The sequence below is a fragment of the Thalassophryne amazonica genome, chromosome 7 (genome assembly GCF_902500255.1).
Source record: "Thalassophryne amazonica chromosome 7, fThaAma1.1, whole genome shotgun sequence".
Lineage (NCBI taxonomy): Eukaryota > Metazoa > Chordata > Actinopteri > Batrachoidiformes > Batrachoididae > Thalassophryne > Thalassophryne amazonica.
The window spans coordinates 6,564,129-6,587,944 of record NC_047109.1 but is presented as its reverse complement, the minus strand read 5'-3'; the positions used below and the strand labels follow the sequence as shown (position 1 = coordinate 6,587,944).

The 23,816-nt window shown below is 41.5% G+C and overlaps 1 protein-coding gene across 1 annotated transcript in view; it reads right to left on the bottom strand.

Moving 5' to 3' along the window:
- The window catches only part of dcaf13 (ddb1 and cul4 associated factor 13), a 76,313-nt gene that overhangs the window by 21,798 nt on the left and 30,699 nt on the right, over positions 1-23,816 (bottom strand). The window contains exon 10 of the mRNA XM_034173760.1: positions 2,358-2,521. Coding sequence (XP_034029651.1) covers positions 2,358-2,521 — 164 coding nt within the window. The remainder of the gene's footprint in view (positions 1-2,357; positions 2,522-23,816) is intronic.

Below are 23,816 nucleotides of genomic sequence, written 5' to 3'. Positions count from 1 at the left end.
CCTTGTTTTCACTTGGGCTCGCTACAGCAAATCCAAGGTGGATCTGCATGATGATTTGGCACAAGTTTTACACCGGATGCCCTTCCTGACGTTACATGGAGAAATGGGCAGGGGTGGGGTTTGGACCGGTAATCCTATGCACTGAAACTAAGCGCACCAAGAGCTGGTTTCAGAGACTCAGTTTGCATTTTCTTCCTTGTGCAGAGTTTAAGAGGATTTGAGAACTTTCAAAATTCTTCAAGTGCAGTTGAAACACCATGACATTAAGATTAAAGAATGAAGTGCTGTAGGTCAAAACTGTAATACAACCCCTGGCAATAATTATGGAATCACTGGCCTTGGAGGATGTTCATTCAGTTGTTTAATTTTGTAGAAAAAAAGCAGATCACAGACATGACACAAAACTAAAGTCATTTCAAATGGCAACTTTCTGGCTTTAAGAAACACTATAAGAAATCAGGAAAAACAATTGTGGCAGTCAGTAACGGTTACTTTTTTAGACCAAGCAGAGGGAAAAAAAATATGGACTCACTCAATTCTGAGGAATAAATTATGGAATCACCCTGTAAATTTTCATCCCCAAAACTAACACCTGCATCAAATCAGATCTGCTCGTTAGTCTGCATCTAAAAAGGATCGATCACACCTTAGAGAGCTGTTGCACCAAGTGGACTGACATGAATCATGGCTCCAACATGAGAGATGCCAATTGAAACAAAGGAGAGGATTATCAAACTCTTAAAAGAGGGTAAATCATCATGCAATGTTGCAAAAGATGGTTGTTCACAGTCAGCTGTGTCTAAACTCTGGACCAAATACAAACAACATGGGAAGGTTGTTAAAGGCAAACATACTGGTAGACCAAGGAAGACATCAAAGCGTCAAGACAGAAAACTTAAAGCAATATGTCTCAAAAATCGAAAATGCACAACAAAACAAATGAGGAACGAATGGGAGGAAACTGGAGTCAACGTCTGTGACCAAACTGTAAGAAACCGCCTAAAGGAAATGGGATTTACATACAGAAAAGCTAAACGAGAGCCATCATTAACACGTAAATGGAAAAAAACAAGGTTACAATGGGCTAAGGAAAAGTAATCGTGGACTGTGGATGACTGGATGAAAGTCATATTCAGTGATGAATCTCGAATCTGCATTGGGCAAGGTGATGATGCTGGAACCTTTGTTTGGTGCCGTTCCAATGAGATTTATAAAGATGACTGCCTGAAGAGAACATGTAAATTTCCACAGTCATTGATGATATGGGGCTGCATGTCAGGTAAAGGCACTGGGGAGATGGCTGTCATTACATCATCAATAAATGCACATGTTTACGTTGATATTTTGGACACTTTTCTTATCCCAACAACTGAAAGGATGTTTGGGGATGATGAAATCATTTTTCAAGATGATAATACATCTTGCCATAGAGCAAAAACTGTGAAAACATTCCTTGCAAAAAGACACATAGGGTCAATGTCATGGCCTGCAAATAGTCCGGATCTTAATCCAATTAAAAATCTTTGGTGGAAGTTGAAGAAAATGGTCCATGACAAGGCTCCAACCGGCAAAGCTGATCTGGCAACAGCAATCAGAGAAAGTTGGAGCCAGATTGATGAAGAGTACTGTTTGTCACTCATTAAGTCCATGCCTCAGAGACTGCAAGCTGTTATAAAAGCCAGAGGTGGTGCAACAAAATACTAGTGATGTGTTGGAGCGTTCTTTTGTTTTTCATGATTCCATAATTTTTTCCTCAGAATTGAGTGATTCCATATTTTTTTCCCTCTGCTTGGTCTAAACAAAGTAACTGTTACTGACTGCCACAATTTTTATTCCTGATTTCTTATAGTGTTTCTTAAAGCCAGAAAGTTGCCATTTGAAATGACTTTAGTTTTGTGTCATGTCTGTGATCTGCTTTTTTCTACAAAATTAAACAACTGAATGAACATCCTCCGAGGCCAGTGATTCCATCATTTTTGCCAGGGGTTGTATAAGAATATAGCAAAAAATATTCTAAGAATTGATATTTAAATTGACACTAATCCTTTCTTGAATCTCAGATTACAATTATAAACTATTATCTTGATCTTGCTCCCAAAGACAAAACGCTGTGGAAGCACAGCTGATGAGATCTGAAGGAGTTAAAGTGCAGCAATTAAATGGATTGAACCTTCACCCCATTAGGTCTTTAATTTAATCAACCAACACACTGATCTGCTGCTGGAAAAAAGTAAGAACCTGATGTTACAACTGAGTTTCAAGTGTTTGTTTGCAGCACACTCTGCTCCACACAGGAAGTGTAGAAGGTTACATGAGGAATGACAGTTAAAAGGAGAGAAAAACAAACAAATACGCACTTCTTTCTGCAAGCCTCTTTCATGATTTCCAGCTCCTTGGTCTGGTGGTAGATGGGTTTGGGTAGATGGCGGTGGCGAGCAATGCGTCGCACCTGAGGGTGGTGCTGGAACTTTTCCTTCAGCTTCTGATTGTAGTTCACAGCTCGCCTCTCTCTGGGGGAAAGCTAAAACAAGAAGTAGAGTCAGGAAAGAGGTACGCGTGAGTGAAATGTAAAAATCAAAAATACATTTAACATAAGTTAAGTCTAATGTCAAAGTCAGCAGTATGGAGGATGTGTAGAAGTGATTGACATCCAAATTACCCGTCGCATGTTACGGCCCCAACATGAACCTTGATGGCCTATTTATTTTCTCATCAAATGTGGATGATTCTTATGGGGCGACAAAAATTGATAATTAAACACGTGAAATTTTGAGCATCTGCGAACAAATGACATGTCCAAAGTCAAAACAATACGGGGAAACGACTACACAAGGTTTTGAACAACTATGGAAGGTTTCATTCAGATTCATCAAGATGTGTCACCAGAACCAGTGGACAGACAAGGACACTGTGTACACTTAAAATAAATTAATAAAAACCCCAAATGCTGTGAAATATCTGCTGCAGAAAGGTGTTTCATGGGCGCCCTTTTGCTCTCATCCAGTTCACACTCATAAAAATGCACCAACTGTCTGCAGTGTAGCAGCTCTCACACAATCGATGTACTGTATTGGTCTGAATATAAGAAGGAATGTTTTTTATAATCAACCTTCCCACCCTGGAAATACTTCTCGAAGAAGCCTAGACTTTTTGCATGCCAAATTTGCACTTTTACATCATATACATCCACAACAGAATTGCTGGCTGTCTGAGTGGTGTCCAAAAAATGAGGTGGGCTTCATAGATAATTGGCAAAGCTTCTGGGGAAAACCTGGTCTTGTTAGGAGAGACGGCATCCATCCCACTTTGGATGGAGCAGCTCTCATTTCTAGAAATCTGGCCAATTTTCTTAAATTCTCCAAACCGTGACTATCCAGGGTTGGGACCAGGAAGCAGAGTTGTAGTCTTACACACCTCTCTGCAGCTTCTCTCCCCCTGCCATCGCCTCATTACCCCATCCCCGTAGAGACGGTGCCTGCTCCCAGACTACCAATAACCAGCAAAAATCTATTTAAGCATAAAAATTCAAAAAGAAAAAATAATATAGCACCTTCAACTGCACCACAGACTAAAACAGTTAAATGTGGTCTATTAAACATTAGGTCTCTCTCTTCTAAGTCCCTGTTAGTAAATAATATAATAATTGATCAACATATTGCTTTATTCTGCCTTACAGAAACCTGGTTACAGCAGGATGAATATGTTAGTTTAAATGAGTCAACACCCCCGAGTCACACTAACTGCCAGAACGCTCGTAGCACGGGCCGAGGCGGAGGATTAGCAGCAATCTTCCATTCCAGCTTATTAATTAATCAAAAACCCAGACAGAGCTTTAATTCATTTGAAAGCTTGACTCTTATTCTTGTCCATCCAAATTGGAAGTCCCAAAACCAGTTTTATTTGTTGTTATCTATCGTCCTCCTGGTCGTTACTGTGAGTTTCTCTGTGAATTTTCAGAACTTTTGTCTGACTTAGTGCTTAGCTCAGATAAGATAATTATAGTGGGCGATTTTAACATCCACACAGATGCTGAGAATGACAGCCTCAACACTGCATTTAATCTATTATTAGACTCAATTGGCTTTGCTCAAAATGTAAATGAGTCCACCCACCACTTTAATCATATCTTAGATCTTGTTCTGATTTATGGTATGGAAATTGAAGACTTAACAGTATTCCCTGAAAACTCCCTTCTGTCTGATCATTTCTTAATAACATTTACATTTACTCTGATGGACTACCCAGCAGTGGGGAATACGTTTCATTACACTAGAAGTCTTTCAGAAAGCGCTGTAACTAGGTTTAAGGATATGTTTCCTTCTTTATGTTCCCTAATGCCATATACCAACACAGTGCAGAGTAGCAACCTAAACTCTGTAAGTGAGATAGAGTATCTCGTCAATAGTTTTACATCCTCATTGAAGACAACTTTGGATGCTGTAGCTCCTCTGAAAAAGAGAGCTTTAAATCAGAAGTGCCTGACTCTGTTGTATAACTCACAAACTCGCAGCTTAAAGCAGATAACCCGTAAGTTGGAGAGGAAATGGCGTCTCACTAATTTTGAAGATCTTCACTTAGCCTGGAAAAAGAGTCTGTTGCTCTATAAAAAAGCCCTCCGTAAAGCTAGGACATCTTTCTACTCATCACTAATTGAAGAAAATAAGAACAACCCCAGGTTTCTTTTCAGCACTGTAGCCAGGCTGACAAAGAGTCAGAGCTCTATTGAGCGGAGTATTCCTTTAACTTTAACTAGTAATGACTTCATGACTTTCTTTGCTAATAAAATTTTAACTATTAGAGAAAAAATTACTCATAACCATCCCAAAGACGTATCGTTATCTTTGGCTGCTTTCAGTGATGCCGGTATTTGGTTAGACTCTTTCTCTCAGATTGTTCTGTCTGAGTTATTTTCATTAGTTACTTCATCCAAACCATCAACATGTTTATTAGACCCCATTCCTACCAGGCAGCTCAAGGAAGCCCTACCATTATTTAATGCTTCGATCTTAAATATGATCAATCTATCTTTATTAGTTGGCTATGTACCACAGGCTTTTAAGGTGGCAGTAATTAAACCATTACTTAAAAAGCCATCACTTGACCCAGCTATCTTAGCTAATTATAGGCCAATCTCCAACCTTCCTTTTCTCTCAAAAATTCTGAAAGGGTAGTTGTAAAACAGCTAAATGATCATCTGCAGAGGAATGGTCTATTTGAAGAGTTTCAGTCAGGTTTTAGAATTCATCATAGTACAGAAACAGCATTAGTGAAGGTTACAAATGATCTTCTTATGGCCTCAGACAGTGGACTCATCTCTGTGCTTGTTCTGTTAGACCTCAGTGCTGCTTTTGATACTGTTGACCATAAAATGTTATTACAGAGATAAGAGCATGCCATAGGTATTAAAGGCACTGCGCTGCGGTGGTTTGAATCATATTTATCTAATAGATTACAATTTGTTCATGTAAATGGGGAATCTTCTTCACAGACTAAGCTTAATTATGGAGTTCCACAAGGTTCTGTGCTAGGACCAATTTTATTCACTTTATACATGCTTCCCTTAGGCAGTATTATTAGAACTATTAAAACTGAAGTTATTGTACTTGGCCCCACAAATCTTAGAAACATGGTGTCTAACCACATCCTTACTCTGGATGGCATTACCCTGACCTCTAGTAATACTGTGAGAAATCTTGGAGTCATTTTTGATCAGGATATGTCATTCAAAGCGCATATTAAACAAATATGTAAGACTGCTTTTTTGCATTTACGCAATATCTCTAAAATTAGAAAGGTCTTGTCTCAGAGTGATGCTGAAAAACTAATTCATGCATTTATTTCCTCTAGGCTGGACTATTGTAATTCATTATTATCAGGTTGTCCTAAAAGTTCCCTGAAAAGCCTTCAGTTAATTCAAAATGCTGCAGCTAGAGTACTGACGGGGACTAGAAGGAGAGAGCATATCTCACTCATATTGGCCTCTCTTCATTGGCTTCCTGTTAATTCTAGAATAGAATTTAAAATTCTTCTTCTTACTTATAAAGGTTTTGAATAATCAGGTCCCTTCTTATCTTAGGGACCTCATAGTACCATATCACCCCAATAGAGCGCTTCGCTCTCAGACTGCAGGCTTACTTGTAGTTCCTAGGGTTTGTAAGAGTAGAATGGGAGGCAGAGCCTTCAGCTTTCAGGCTCCTCTCTTGTGGAACCAGCTCCCAATTCGGATCAGGGAGACAGACACCCTCTCTACTTTTAAGATTAGTCTTAAAACTTTCCTTTTTGCTAAAGCTTATAGTTAGGGCTGGATCAGGTGACCCTGAACCATCCCTTAGTTATGCTGCTATAGACTTAGACTGCTGGGGGGTTCCCATAATGCACTGAGTGTTTCTTTCTCTTTTTGCTCTGTATGCACCACTCTGCATTTAATCATTAGTGATTGATCTCTGCTCCCCTCCACAGCATGTCTTTTTCCTGGTTCTCTCCCTCAGCCCCAACCAGTCCCAGCAGAAGACTGCCCCTCCCTGAGCCTGGTTCTGCTGGAGGTTTCTTCCTGTTAAAAGGGAGTTTTTCCTTCCCACTGTCGCCAAGTGCTTGACTTGGCGTTGCTGGACATGTCCAGCTCTCCACAATTTCTCTGATACTCACTCGACTGGTAAGCACTGAAAGGCATGTCCCAGCTTGTCCTTCTGGCACTCCGAAAAGGAGGTGTTCTTTGTCTCTCTTGCCATCGTGATGCGCGAAGCGTCCGCTCCTTTCCATGACAAAAACTCCTCTTTAAAAGTGGAATGTGCCATTCATTTCCAAAGTGGACGCTGTGTTTTATCCGGGACGTCGTCTGGACTACCACAGAAATTGTGAAAAGACGTGGACATCAGCACTTTTTCGGCAAATTGAGACAGACGCATCGCGGCACCCATGGCAAACCAACGCTGTGATGAAGTGTCACAGAACATGTTCTGGCATGTCCAGGCTCGTCCACAATTTCTTGGATAATCACTCGACTGAAAAACCACCGACAGCTGTCTGAACGCCATCTCAAAGCCGTCCTGTGAGACCAAAACAGAGGTGGTTTTGTGTCAGTCCAGCAGCAAATCCATCGTGACCTGCGAAGCATCCGCTCGGCTTTCAATGACAAAATCTCTTGTTAAAAGTGAAATCTGCAGGAAAATAGTTGATGTGTAGCTCTTGTGATAACCAGAGAAATTGCACACGATGGTCACGGAGCGATCCGTTTAGAAATGAAATGGTCGCTCAGCCTGTCCATGGCAGCTGGAGCGCAGCGCGCCCCACAGCTGCTGTGGGCCATCCTTAAAGGGACAGTAACATCCCTTAATGTCTTTGAAGCCCATAAAATTTTCACCAAAAACCACCTGAATTTCTCGAATGGTGTCCACATGGATGTGCCTCACAGTTTCTAAAAAAAATTTGCTCAAGCAAAGCGGCAGTCTCTCAGCCATTTCCCTGACAATGAAAATCCGCTGAGAGGGCTGGACCACTCCTCACTCAAAGCCTGCTCACAGGCGAATGACGCAACCGACAGGCGCGAAAAAAATCACGCATGCGCATGAAGGTTCAAGGTTGGCTCACGCAAGCACACGTGATTCAAATCCATATGGTTTTTTTTTTTTTTTTAAATAAGGTCAGATACTTTTCTAATATATATATATATATATATATATATATATATATATATATATATATATATATATATATAATTTTTTTTTTTTTTAAACACCCAAATAGCTCAGAAAGCCCCCCCCCTCCAAAAAAAAAAAACATGCAAAGAGGCTCTTAGAATTAGGGCTGTCTTATGGCCTGGTCACACAGCACATAACGATTCCTGAATGTAGGGAAAAAAGTACAAAAAAAAAAGTCACAAATCGTTGAGAAAAGGTGGACGAACGAGCTTTATCACCAAATAGTCTGCGAATCAAGGGTGCAAAAGAGACAAAAGAGGAACAAAATCAAACCGAAGCTAACGCTGATCTCCACGCAATAAACGAAACGCGCCTGGAGCCACTGCTGGAGCAGTGTGTGTCTACATCTCTGCGACCCACTGTGGAGATCTGTGGGCATGTCGGTGGATCCGCCTGCTCTGGTTCCTCGTCCAATAGAATCCTCACTGTCTGGTTGAGACTGACAACATGCTGCGCGCTCCATCTTGCTCCAAATAGAAAAACAAAAACAAAAACTGAAGCACTGTTAAACATTCATAAGATGCCTCATTTTAACCACCTGAAATGCGCGTGTACGGGGGGGGGGGAGGGGGGGGGACTGACTGTCTTTTCAAAACCTTGGTGTCCCTGGTGTTTCTGAAATACACGGCCGTCAGCTCTATGGAAACAAACTAGGGTGACCGTGGTCCTGCAAAGCCCCCTGTCGCTAACAAATACACAGCCATTAACGCTACTGTTGGCACTCAGCAGCTACATGGAAACACGGTGGTCACGCTCCTGGAAAGTGCACAAACAAATACACAGTGATCAAGGATCACTTCCTCAAAACTTCTGAAATGTCAGACGCTGAAAGGGCCAGTAGGCATTTCTCTCTGTAGAGGCTGGAGGACAGCAAGCCCTTCAGAGTTCATGGACAGAATGCTGCAGGATTTTTTGTGCAGTAACTCTCTCCTCATGCGCTCAGCACTGGAAAAACACCACAATCATGGACTGCTGTGCGCTGGCAGAGGAGGCTGACAAATTCTTCCTGGTCACCCAGCACCACGGCATGACCACTGCAGCACTCACTACATCACATGCAGCGACAGAAGCCCCACACCACACACTAGATCTGCCACGGAGGAGCTGCAGCTCCTCCACTGCAGCGCTCACAAACCAGCTTTTGTACTGTGAAAACATTCAGCTCGTCGAACGAAGTCAAACCAAATGTGACAAAAACTAAGCCAACGACAAACTGTCAAGAACTAAAGCAAAAAAAAAAAATAGACGAATTAAGGTTTTCTGCAGCATTCCTTCAAATTTTTCAACAGTTTAAAAATCCTAACAAAGCAACAGCTACGGGAATGAAACTGCGCAAAGGTTAAACAATGCCAACGAAAGTCCAGATTTCTTCTTTCGTTTGGGCTTCATTGCCCTTTGTTAAGTGCCGTGTGACCGGGCCTATATTTGGACCAACACAGTATTTGTCCTAATCTGTGTCTCTTTATGTGAACAACTAATTCAATCAATCAATCAATTTTATTTATATAGCGCCAAATCACAACAAACAGTTGCCCCAAGGCGCTTTATATTGTAAGGCAAGGCCACACAATAATTACGTAAAAAACCCCAACGGTCAAAACGACCCCCTGTGAGCAAGCACTTGGCGACAGTGGGAAGGAAAAACTCCCTTTTAACAGGAAGAAACCTCCAGCAGAACCAGACTCAGGGAGGGGCAATCTTCTGCTGGGACTGGTTGGGGCTGAGGGAGAGAACCAGGAAAAAGACATGCTGTGGAGGGGAGCAGAGATCAATCACTAATGATTAAATGCAGAGTGGTGCATACAGAGCAAAAAGAGAAAGAAACACTCAGTGCATCATGGGAACCCCCCAGCAGTCTAAGTCTATAGCAGCACAACTAAGGGATGGTTCAGGGTCACCTGATCCAGCCCTAACTATAAGCTTTAGCAAAAAGGAAAGTTTTAAGCCTAATCTTAAAAGTAGAGAGGGTGTCTGTCTCCCTGATCTGAATTGGGAGCTAGTTCCAGAGGAGAGGAGCCAGAAAGCTGAAGGCTCTGCCTCCCATTCTACTCTTACAAACCCTAGGAACTACAAGTAAGCCTGCAGTCTGAGAGCGAAGCGCTCTATTGGGGTGATATGGTACTATGAGGTCCCTAAGATAAGATGGGACCTGATTATTCAAAACCTTATAAGTAAGAAGAAGAATTTTAAATTCTATTCTAGAATTAACAGGAAGCCAATGAAGAGAGGCCAATACGGGTGAGATATGCTTTCTCCTTCTAGTCCCCGTTAGTACTCTAGCTGCAGCATTTTGAATTAACTGAAGGCTTTTCAGGGAACTTTTAGGACAACCTGATAATAATGAATTACAATAGTCCAGCCTAGAGGAAATAAATGCATGAATTAGTTTTTCAGCATCACTCTGAGACAAGACCTTTCTAATTTTAGAGATATTGCGTAAATGCAAAAAAGAAGTCCTACATATTTGTTTAATATGCGCATTGAATGACATATCCTGATCAAAAATGACTCCAAGATTTCTCACAGTATTACTAGAGGTCAGGGTAATGCCATCCAGAGTAAGGATCTGGTTAGACACCATGTTTCTAAGATTTGTGGGGCCAAGTACAATAACTTCAGTTTTATCTGAGTTTAAAAGCAGGAAATTAGAGGTCATCCATGTCTTTATGTCTGTAAGACAATCCTGCAGTTTAGCTAATTGGTGTGCGTCCTCTGGCTTCATGGATAGATAAAGCTGGGTATCATCTGCGTAACAATGAAAATTTAAGCAATGCCGTCTAATAATACTGCCTAAGGGAAGCATGTATAAAGTGAATAAAATTGGTCCTAGCACAGAACCTTGTGGAACTCCATAATTAACCTTAGTCTGTGAAGAAGATTCCCCATTTACATGAACAAATTGTAATCTATTAGATAAATATGATTCAAACCACCGCAGCGCAGTGCCTTTAATACCTATGGCATGCTCTAATCTCTGTAATAAAATTTTATGGTCAAAAGTATCAAAAGCAGCACTGAGGTCTAACAGAACAAGCACAGAGATGAGAGAATATGAGAGAATATTTGAGAGAAAAGGAAGGTTGGAGATTGGACTATAATTAGCTAAGATAGCTGGATCAAGTGATGGCTTTTTAAGTAATGGTTTAATTACTGCCACCTTAAAAGCCTGTGGTACATAGCCAACTAATAAAGATAGATTGATCATATTTAAGATCGAAGCATTAAATAATGGTAGGGCTTCCTTGAGCAGCCTGGTAGGAATGGGGTCTAATAGACATGATGGTTTGGATGAAGTAACTAATGAAAATAACTCAGACAGAACAATTGGAGAGAAAGAGTCTAACCAAATACCAGCATCACTGAAAGCAGCCAACGATAACGATATGTCTTTGGGATGGTTATGAGTAATTTTTTCTCTAATAGTTAAAATTTTATTAGCAAAGAAAGTCATGAAGTCATTACTAGTTAAAGTTAAAGGAATACTCGGCTCAATAGAGCTCTGACTCTTTGTCAGCCTGGCTACAGTGCTGAAAAGAAACCTGGGGTTGTTCTTATTTTCTTCAATTAGTGATGAGTAGTAAGATGTCCTAGCTTTACGGAGGGCTTTTTTACAGAGCAACAGACTCTTTTTCCAGGCTAGGTGAAGATCTTCTAAATTAGTGACACGCCATTTCCTCTCCAAAATACAGGTTATCTGCTTTAAGCTGCGAGTTTGTGAGTTATACAACAGAGTCAGGCACTTCTGATTTAAAGCTCTCTTTTTCAGAGGAGCTACAGCATCCCAAGTTGTCTTCAATGAGGATGTAAAACTATTGACGAGATACTCTATCTCACTTACAGAGTTTAGGTAGCTACTCTGCACTGTGTTGGTATATGGCATTAGAGAACATAAAGAAGGAATCATATCCTTAAACCTAGTTACAGTGCTTTCTGAAAGACTTCTAGTGTAATGAAACTTACTCCCCACTGCTGGGTAGTCCATCAGAGTAAATGTAAATGTTATTAAGAAATGATCAGACAGAAGGGAGTTTTCAGGGAATACTGTTAAGTCTTCAATTTCCATACCATAAGTCAGAACAAGATCTAAGATATGATTAAAGTGGTGGGTGGACTCATTTACATTTTGAGCAAAGCCAATTGAGTCTAATAATAGATTAAATGCAGTGTTGAGGCTGTCATTCTCAGCATCTGTGTGGATGTTAAAATCGCCCACTATAATTATCTTATCTGAGCTAAGCACTAAGTCAGACAAAAGGTCTGAAAATTCACAGAGAAACTCACGGTAACGACCAGGTGGACGATAGATAATAACAAATAAAACTGGTTTTTGGGACTTCCAATTTGGATGGACAAGACTAAGAGTCAAGCTTTCAAATGAATTAAAGCTCTGTCTGGGTTTTTGATTAATTAATAAGCTGGAATGGAAGATTGCTGCTAATCCTCCGCCTCGGCCCGTGCTACGAGCGTTCTGGCAGTTAGTGTGACTCGGTGGTGTTGACTCATTTAAACTAACATATTCATCCTGCTGTAACCAGGTTTCTGTAAGGCAGAATAAATCAATATGTTGATCAATTATTATATCATTTACTAACAGGGACTTAGAAGAGAGAGACCTAATGTTTAATAGACCACATTTAACTGTTTTAGTCTGTGGTGCAGTTGAAGGTGCTATATTCTTTTTTCTTTTTGAATTTTTATGCTTAAATAGATTTTTGCTGGTTATTGGTGGTCTGGGAGCAGGCACCGTCTCTACGGGGATGGGGTAATGAGGGGATGGCAGGGGGAGAGAAGCTGCAGAGAGGTGTGTAAGACTACAACTCTGCTTCCTGGTCCCAACCCTGGATAGTCACGGTTTGGAGGATTTAAGAAAATTGGCCAGATTTCTAGAAATGAGAGCTGCTCCATCCAAAGTGGGATGGATGCCGTCTCTCCTAACAAGACCAGGTTTTCCCCAGAAGCTTTGCCAATTATCTATGAAGCCCACCTCATTTTTTGGACACCACTCAGACAGCCAGCAATTCAAGGAGAACATGCGGCTAAACATGTCACTCCCGGTCCGATTGGGGAGGGGCCCAGAGAAAACTACAGAGTCCGACATTGTTTTTGCAAAGTTACACACCGATTCAATGTTAATTTTAGTGACCTCCGATTGGCGTAACCGGGTGTCATTACTGCCGACGTGAATTACAATCTTACCAAATTTACGCTTAGCCTTAGCCAGCAGTTTCAAATTTCCTTCAATGTCGCCTGCTCTGGCCCGCGGAAGACAATTGACTATAGTTGCTGGTGTCGCTAACTTCACATTTCTCAAAACAGAGTCGCCAATTACCCGAGTTTGATCCTCGGCGGGTGTGTCGTCGAGTGGGGAAAAACGGTTAGAAATGTGAACGGGTTGGCGGTGTACATGGGGCTTCTGTTTAGGACTACGCTTCCTCCTCACAGTCACCCAGTCGGCCTGCTTTTCCGGCTGCTCGGGATCTGCCAGAGGGAAACTAACGGCAGCTAAGCTACCTTGGTCCGCACCGACTACAGGGGCCTGGCTAGCTGTAGGATTTTCTAAGGTGCGGAGCCGAGTCTCCAATTCGCCCAGCCTGGCCTCCAAAGCTACGAATAAGCTACACTTATTACAAGTACCGTTACTGCTAAAGGAGGCCGAGGAATAACTAAACATTTCACACCCAGAGCAGAAAAGTGCGGGAGAGACAGGAGAAGCCGCCATGCTAAACCGGCTAAGAGCTAGTAGCTGCGCTAAGCTAGCGGATTCCTAAAAACACACAAAGTGAATAATATGTAAATAATTTAGAGGTGATTCAGCAGAGGGAGTGCTTTAGTTAAGGCACGTGAAGATTACACTGTGAAACAAATCGTTATCTAGTTAACTAGATCAATCTAACTGCGCAGATTAAACAGCTAACAGATACAGCAAAACACCGCTGTGCTCCGGAACAGGAAGTGATACAATACCGCAGTGAGAGCCAACCACCAGTAGAGGCAAGCAAGAGCTAATTGGCAAAACATTCTTTAAAGAGGTAACCAAGGTTTATCTACAAATACAGTGTGAATTGTTTTGTAATTTCTGTTGGTAGCATGGCCCAAGCAGAGGGTCACCCCTTTGAGTATGGTCTGCTTGAGGTTTCTTCCTCAGAGGGAGTTTTTCTGTACCACTGTCGCCTGTGTGCTTGCTCTGGGGGTTGGTAAGGTCATACCTTACTTGTGTGAAGCGCCTTGAGGCAACATTGTTCTTATTTGGCGCTATATAAATGAAAATAAATTGAAACTGAAAACAGTACCCAGCAACAGGTCATCTTGCCTCACTGACAAGTGTCCAGTGCTCATAACCATACTGTTTAGACCAGATTCACCAGGATGCTCACGTTAGACCTTCATCCTCTTGCAAAGATCAACAGTCCTATGCAACTCAGTGCAATGATTTCCTGACTCCATAACGTCTGCAAAGACACCATCCAACCTTGTAGGACAAGACCCCGGGGACATGAACGTCACCGCCAAGGTAAACCGGCAGTTCACTCCTTAAATTTGTCACTCTCACCATTGTTTGGTATTTGACAGTTCGTGTGACATGATTTCAAAGCACTGTGACTCCAGGCACCATCCCATCGCTAAGAAATTTTGAATAATTGCTTAACAGGTCAAGAGCAAACTTAAGGATTGTCCTTTCGCCAGAAATAAGAGCACTGAAATGGTGATGGCAACTGGTCTAAATCTGCAGGACACCCAGACACCAACAGGATTGCCAGTGACCAGGAGGCTGAGTATAGGAGTGTGGTGAACAACGTATCAAAGACAAAGGAGCTGGTGGTGGACTTCAGAAGATGGAAGATCCATCCGAACCCAGTTACCATCAATGGAACTGAGGTGGACATTGTGGCCTACTATAAGTCCCTGGGTGGCCACATAGACAACAAACAAGACTGTACTTTAAACACTGATGCTGTGCATAAGAAAGGTCAGAGCCAACTGTACTTCTTCAGGAGGCTCAGATCTTTTAATGTATGAAGAAATATGTAGCAGATGTTTTACCACTCGGTGGTCTCCAGCATCATCTTCTACACTGTAGTGTGCTGGGGCAGCAGGCTGAAAGCAGCTGACACAAACAGACTCAACAAGCTCATCAGGAGAGCTGGGTCTGTCCTGGGAGTTGGGCGAGAGTCTGTGGTGAAGGTGTCAGAGAGGAGGATGTTGAGGAAACTGCTCAGCATCCTGGACAACACCTCCCACTCTCTGCTTGCCACACTGACATCCTATCAGAGCACCTTCAGCCACAGACTGAGACCACCAAGGTGCACCATAGAACACCACAGGAGTTTTCCAGTTCCTCCGAGTTGTGTGCAATATTGTCCAACACCTTGTACAAATGTCAAATGTCTTAAAACTGTTCACTGTTTACTGTCACTGTTCTGATATTCTGGTAAAATAATTTCCTTTGGGTTAAATAAAGATGATCTTATTCTTATTCCTAAAATTACCCAGGAACAAAGAAACTCTCCTTTTCAACGCTCTTTGACTTTCTTTTCTTTTTCGGCTTTTTTGCTGCTCTTCCTCTCTTCAATGCACTCCAAGTCCTTAGTCTTAGGAGTTAAGAGAGTTAACAGTTTTATAATGTCATGTGCACAGTAAAAACAGGCAGTCATACCACACAATGAAATTCTTACTCTGTTCATTCTCCCTAGAAAATCTGCATGCAGAAAGATGATAAAACACACACACACACACACACACACACACACACACACACACACACACACACACACACACACACACACACACACACACACACACACACACACACACACACACACACACACACACACACACACACACACACACACCATTAGAGTGAAGAATGTATTATATACACTATTTAAATGACAGGGGTAGAGAAATCCACTGGTTTGAGGACATGGACCAGTAACTTTTGACCTATATTGATATATGATAGATATATTGATAGATATTTTCCCCTGCTCGACCAATGACTAGTGAAAAATCTTGATGGTCTAGTTACTAAATGTCTTCAAAGCTTTTTTTTCAGCGACTGTTCAGAGCGACACTGGGCAGAGGCACACACAGCAGCCGGATTTCAGGCCAAAGACTGGGGCAGAGCAAGACACAGCAGCTTAACAAAAGGCGCATGAATTTGGGCACCTCAACAGAAAAAAAAATACATCAATATTTAGTAGAGCCTCCTTTTGCAGAAACAACAGCCTTTAAATGCTTCCTACTGCTTCCAATGACAGTCTGGATTCTGGTTGTAGGTATTTTGGACAATTCTTCTTTACAAAACCTTTCAGGTTTGTTGATTTCCAAGCATGGACAGCCCGCTTAAAATCACACCACAGATTTTCAATAATATTCAGATCTGGGGACTGAGATGGCCATTCCAGAACGTTGTAGTTGTTCCTCTGCATGAATGCCTTAGTAGATTGAGCAGTGTTTAGGGTTGTTGTCTTGTTGAAAGATCCAGCCCCGGTGCAACTTCAACTTTGTCACTGATTCATGAACACTGTTTTCAAGAATCTGCTGATACTGACTGGAAACCATGTGACCCTCAACTATAACAAGATTCCCAGTACCTGCACTGGCCACACAGCATGATGGAACCACCTCCAAATTTTACTGTAGGTAGCAAGTGTTTATCTTGGAATGCTGAGTTCTTTGTCAGCCATGCATACCGCCCCTTGTTATGTCCAAATAACTCAATTTTAGTTTCATCAGTCCACAGCACCTTATTCCAAAATGAAGCTGGCTTGTCCAAATGTGCTTTAGCATACCTCAAGCAACTCTGTTTGTGGCGTGTATGCAGAAAAGGCTTACTCTGCATTACAGCATCATACAACATCTTTTTGTGCAAAGTGCGCTGTATAGTTGAATGATGCACAGAGACAATATCTGCAGCAAGATCATGCCGTAGGTCTTTGGAGCAGGTCTGTGGGTTGACTGTCTTGCAGCAGAAAGGTTTATGTACCTTTCTCCTGATTTGTTCCTCGAGACAATCCTGTTGTGGAGGTTTACAGACAATTCCTTTGTATTCATGCTTGGTTTGTGCTCTGACATGCACTGTCAACTGTGGGACCTTGTTTGTAGACAAGGTGTGTGCCTTTCCAAATAATGTCGAATCAATTTACTTTACCCCAGGTGGACTCCAATTAAGCTGTAGAAACATCTCAAGAATGATCAGTAGAAACAGGATGCACCTGAGCTCAATTTTGAGCTTCATGGCAAAGGCCGTGAAAACTTATGCACGTGATTTCTGATTTTTTTTTTTTTTAATTTGCAAATATCTGTAGCAGCTTTCAATTTGACACAGCATGTCACTGGCAGTACACAAGTGCACAGACACACACTGGACATTATTTTATCTTTTGGTTTTTCTGTCCAAAATGATGATGTTGGTGATGCTGTGTTCTATGACCACAGCCCTGTCATGTTTGATTTTAGTCTTGACATTGACATGACGATGCCTGTCGTGTGTCATGGGCGTGTTGTTAAGCCTGACACCGCTGCTGCTTTTATTCTTTTTTAGTGCATTTGAGCAGAATTTGTTAGAATCCACTGTATTTGACACAGAGGAGATGATGCCCCAGTGCAATTTCAACTTTGTCACTGATTCATGAACATTGTTCTCAAGAATCTGCTGATATTGACTGGAATCCATGTGACCCTCAACTTTAACAAGATTCCCAGTACCTGCACTGGCCACACAGCCCCACAGCATGATGAAACCACCTCCAAATTTTACTGTAGGTAGCAAGTGTTTTTCTTGGAAAGCTGTGTTCTTTGTCAGCCATGCATACCGCCCGTTATGTCCAAATAACTCAATTTTATTTTCATCAGTCCACACCACCTTATTCCAAAATGAAGCTGGCTTGTCCAAATGTGCTTTAGCATACCTCAAGCGACTCTGTTTGTGGCGTGTACAAAGGAAAGGTTTCCTCTGCATTACAGCCTCATACGGCATCTCTTTGTGCACAGTGTGCTGTATAGTTGAATGATGCACAGAGACACTATCTGTAGCAAGATCATGTTGTAGGTCTTTGGAACAGGTCTGTGGGTTGACTGTGACTGTTCTCACTATCCTTCGCTTCAGCTTATCTGAGATTTTTCTTGGTCTGCCACTTTGGGCCTTAATTAGTATTGTGCCTGCAATCTTCCATTTCCTCACTATCTTCCTCACAGTGGAAACTGACAGCTGAAATCTCTGAGATAGCTTTTTGTATCCTTCCCCTAAACCATGATGTTGAACAATCTTTGTTTTCAGGTCATTTGAGAGTTGTTTAGAGGTTCCCATGTTGCCACTCATTAGAAGAGATGCAAAGAGGGGAAACATTTACAAATGACCACCTTAAATACCCTTTCTCATGATTGGATTCACCTGTGTAAGGAGGGTCAAGGGTCAATGAGCTTACAAAACCAATTTTATGTTCCAATAATTAATGCTTCATGTATTATAATCAATAAAATGACAAGGGTGCCCAAATTTATGCACCTGCCCAAATTTGTTTAAATAATTATTGCACACTTTCTGAAAATACTAGAAACTTCATTTCACTTCTCAAATATCAGTGTGTTTGTCTGCTATATGATATATTTAACTGAAATTTCTGATCCAGACAACCCCGTTCCCACCGAGTGGTCCGGTATGGTACAGGTCGGAACAGTTAAGTGTGGCTTGGTTTGCATTTCCACTGTCAACAGAACCCTTGTGTTTGGCAGGCAGTGCACGTAGATGTTGACAAGCACATCACCCAGCCCATTTACACTTTTGCGCTGCCTCTAGCCTCCACATGGAGGCCAAACAGAGTAATTTTAATTTAATTTTTGCCTTGTTGGCTCATGGGATTTATTTTCATCGCGTGCAGACTGCTGAAGAATCGACTGAACCCTGTGATAAATGCTGACATGAATGAATAAGGCGCAGTGAGTCTTTCAACTTTTAAAATAAGTTCAAATGTCTTGTTGTGGCACAAAGCTCCGGTGTTCTCTGGTTCAGGTTGAGAAATGCACCAAGAACAGAAAAAACAGAGGGACTTCTTTTAAAATGTTACGTTTCTTCAGCTACGACAAGGAACTTAAGTATTTTCAGACGTTGTTTCTCAAAATCAGGACGCTTTATCTGGATACGTTTTCGTCAGGCTGTGAGGATGAATCCGACTGAAACGACGCAACAGGCTAAGATAAAGACTTATTTACTCTGTGTGTGTGAATAGTTTTAATATTTGAAACAGCCTGAACTGTTAACATGAGGACTGCAGCTTTCAGTTGTTCAGCCAATCAATGGATACATCAATAGATGTATTTCAACTTATAAGTAACTTACAAGAAAAGTGTATCAACAATTGAATAACTTACCTACAACTTACGGCCCATGTATGTGGTGCGTATGAGCCATATGGTGGCATACATCAAAAATAGTGCATGCTCAAAATTTTTCAACGTGCTCATCGTACTACGATGTATACCAGCGTGCTTCAATGTGCTCTAAACTTACACAAAACATACCAATAACTTATAAGACATATGCCACCATATTTTTCATACATCGGCATAAGCTGACTAAATAGTCAAGAGTGACAGGGCTGTCACATGCATGTCTTTGGATGTGTGAGCAACCCGGAGCACCCAGACAAAACCCACACAAACACGGAGAGAACATGCAAACTCCACACAGAAAGGCCACAGGTAGTTATCAATCTCATGACCTTCTTGCTGTCTGGCAACAGTGCTAACCACTCCACCATGCTGCACCATATTTAATTAAATTTCAAATTTAATTAAATACTGTTTTAACTTATATCAACTACATATCAATGTGAATATACACAATCAACAGGACAAATTTTAGTTTAGTGTTTCCAGGAACATATGGACCTCTATATAGGCCCTTACAATCTTACAAAAAGACTCAGGTGGCATTTTGTGTTCATTACCGACAGTTATGGGATGTTGGCTTAAATCATAAAATACTGGCAGTGAGGGGAGTGAGCAGTAACTTCAGCCTGACAGCCTGCACATTCAAAACAGAATCAATGTCTGTTAAACAGTAAAGACACCAACTCAACATAATCCTGCTCTCTCCATCGCTCATAAAAACCAGCAGCTGCGCTGCTTTGGCTCAGCTGGCTCTCCTTTAAGGCTTTTATTTTAATTAAAAGCAATGATTTTTCTAAGACTCAATTTGTGGGAGAAGAGCTGTTTGATGCTTATCTGCTGGCCTGAACAACTTCCCCTGGACAGGCTCCGATAGCCTGCTAAACATTATTTTATCAAAGTTGTTAAAATGAAGATAAAAGTGAGTGAAGGAAAAAACAGTAGCTCAGTTACACTTTGGATACACTGAGTTTGAATTTTCTTAACGTTCCTATTTCTCGTGTCTACTCAAAATATGCAGATCTGGGCTCACACTCACGCACACATACATACAGTGCATCCGCAAAGTATTCACAGCGCTTCACTTTTTCCACATTTTGTTATGTTACACCCATTTTCCAAAAACAAGTAAATTCATTTGTTTTCCTTCAAAATTCTACTCACAACACCCCATAATGACAACATGAAAAGGTTTTTGCAAATTTATAAAAAAACAAAAAAAAAAAAAACAAAAAAAAAAAACAATCACATATAAATAAGCATTTACACCCTTTGCGCAATACTTTGTTGATGCATCTTTGGCAGCAATTACAGCCTGAGGTTTTCTTGAATATGATGCCACAAGCTTGGCGCACCTATCTTTGGGCAGTTTAGTCCATTCCTCTTGGCAGCACCTCCCAAGCTTGTCAGGTTTGATGGGGAGTGTCGGTGCACAGGCATTTTCAGGTCTCTCCAGAGATCTTCAATTGGTATCAGGTCTGGCCTCTGGCTGGGCCACTCAATGACATTCACAGAGTTGTCCTGACTCCTTTGATATCTTGGCTGTGTGCTTTGAATTATTGTCCTGCTCAAAGATGAACCATTGCCCCAGTCTGAGATCAAGAGCGCTCTGGAGCCATTTTTCATCCAGGATGTCTTTGTCCATTGCTGCATTCATCCTGTCCTCAACCCTGTCTAGTCTCCAAGTTCCTGCCTCCAAACATGACACCTGACATTCATGCCAAAGAGTTAAATCTTTGTCTCAGACCAGAGAATTTTTTTCTCATGGTCTGAGAGTCCTTCGGGTGCCTTTTGTCAAACTAAGGAGCAGTGTTGGGCATCTTACTTTAAAAAAATCATTAGTTACAGTAACAAATTACCTCTGCTAAAAAATAACTGCGTTAGTAATTCAGTTACAACATTTTAAAAGTAATTAGTTAGTAAACAAAGTAATTTAAATATTTTTCAATTGTTATGTATGAAAGAATACTAATATTTTTATCTCGTACTCTTGTTGACATCAAAAATATGCCATTTGTGCTTTTAGAGCATTTTTTTTTAAGGGAAAACAAAACATTTGGTGGGGCCCCCTTCTAACTGAAGGCTCTCAGCAAATGTCTAGTTAGCCCCCCTCTTACTAACGGCCCTGTCAAAACTGCAGCTGCACAAGACAGACACGCAGTGTTTAGCTCACCTCCAAGTTTGTTCTGGACTTAGCCGTGCTATCTTTCATCTGAAAATGCGAAACTTTGTAATTGCCATCACTCGCAGGGTTCAGGGAGCGAGGAAACGCACCTGTAGCCCATTTGGGAGCGGATTGATCAGCCCGCACTCTCACGGGTCTCAGCAGGAATATAACGCGGCTGTGTCTCCCCTTGTGTCAGCTCAGTAAGCGGCAGAGCCCTGGGTCTGTGCCAGGGGCTGTGGCGCCGGCCGTGAGGAAATACAGTAACGCGCCACCTTACACCTTAGTAACGGTAACGGCGTTTCAACGACAGAAAAAGTAATTAATTAGATTACTCCGTTACTGAACAAGCAGTGCCGTAAGTAACTCCGTTATACTTAAACGCCATTATTCCCAACACTGCTAAGGAGTGGCTTCCATATGGCCACTCTACCAGACAGGCCTGATTGCTGAGTTGCTGCAAAGATGGTTGTCCTTCTGGAACGTTGTCCACTGTCCACAGAGGAATGCTGGAGCTCTGACAGAGTGACCATCGGGGTCTTGGTCACCTCCCTGGCTAAGGACCTTCTTCCCCGATGTCCAATCAATTTACTTTACCCCAGGTGGACTCCAATTAAGCTGTAGAAACATCTCAAGAATGATCAGTAGAAACAGGATGCACCTGAGCTCAATTTTGAGCTTCATGGCAAAGGCTGTGAAAACTTATGCACGTGATTTCTGATTTTTTTTTTTTTTTTTTTTAATTTGCAAATATCTGTAGCAGCTTTCAATTTGACACAGCATGTCACTGGCAGTACACAAGTGCACAGAAACACACTGGACATCATTTTATCTTTTGGTTTTTCTGTCCAAAATTATGATATTGGTGATGCTGTGTTCTATGACCACAGCCCTGTCATGTTTGATTTTAGTCTTGACATTGACATGACGATGCCTGTCGTGTGTCATGGGCGTGTTGTTAAGCCTGACACCGCTGCTGCTTTTATTCTTTTTTAGTGCATTTGAGCAGAATTTGTTAGAATCCGCTGTATTTGACACAGAGGAGATGATGAACTCTTTTAGTTCCACTTGCTCTGGGGTTGTGGACGTTGTTGCTCCGTGTAAAGTCATGCATTCTAAGCTTAAGCAAGAACCGTGGTACAGACAGTCATATTTGAGAAGTGAAATGAAGTTTATCGGCTTTACAGCAAGTGTGCAATAATTCTTTAAACAAAATTAGGCAGGTGCATAAATTTGGGCACCCCAACAGAAAAAAAAAAAAAAAACATCAATATTTAGAAGATCCTCCTTTTGAAGAAATAGCCTCTAAATGCTTTCTGTAGCTTCCAATGAGAGTCTGGATTCTGGTTGAAGGTATTTTGGACCATTCATGTTTACAAAACATTTGAGGTTTGTTGGTTTCCGAGCAAGGACAGCCCGCTTAAAATCACCACAGATTTTCAATAATATTCAGGTCTGGGGACTGAGATGGTCATTCCAGAACGTTGTTGTTCCTCTACATGAATGCCTTAGTAGATTTGGAGCTGTGTTTAGGGTCATTGGACACTATGTGTAGCTAGATCATGTTGTAGGTCTTTGGAACAGGTCTGTGGGTTAACTGTGACTGTTCTCACAAACCTTGGATTCAGCTTGTCTGAGATTTTTCTTGGCCTGCCACTTCAGGCCTTAACTAGTACTGTGCCTGCAGTCTTCCATTTCCTCACTATCTTCGTCACAGTGGAAACTGACAGCTGAAATCGCTGAGATAACTTTTTGTATCCTTCCCCTAAACCATGATGTTGAATAATCTTTGTTTTCAGGTCATTTGAGAGTTGTTTCAAGGCTCCCATGTTGCCACTCATTAGAAGAGATGCAAAGAGGGGAAACATTTGCAAATGGCCACCTTAAATACCCTTTCTCATGACTGGATTCACCTGTGTAAGGAGGGTCAAGGGTCAATGAGCTTACCAAACCAATTTTGTGTTCCAATAATTAGTGCTAAATGTATGCAAATCAATAAAATGTCAAGAGTGCCCAAATTTATGCACCTGCCCAATTTTGTTTAAATAATTATTGCACACTTTCTGTAAATACTAGAATCTTCATTTCACTTCTCAAATATCAGTGTGTTCCTCTGCTATATGATATATTTAACTAAAATTTCTGATCCAGACAACCAATGATTTATAAAGGAAAATCATGAAAATTATCAGGGGTGCCCAAACTTTTGCATACAACTGTGTGTGTGTGTGTGTGTATATATATATTTCTCCACCGGTTCTCTGTCTTGGTGCAAGTCGAAAAGGTCACAGCACCTCATTAACGTCTCATTGACCACAGCGTCCATGTGATCCCGGCTGGACACGCGAGGAAATCTCAAGAAAATGTTATAACATTACTTCAGTTCTCTGTGTGGAGCAGGGACTCCGTGTGCTTGCGCGCGGTAGATGAAGTGCACGTCAATGTTTACGTGTAACACTTCAGGCATTTACGGTACGTACTTAATTAGTTCAATACAAATACATGTATCATCACACCTTTAATATACACACACACACACACACACACACACACACACACACACCATA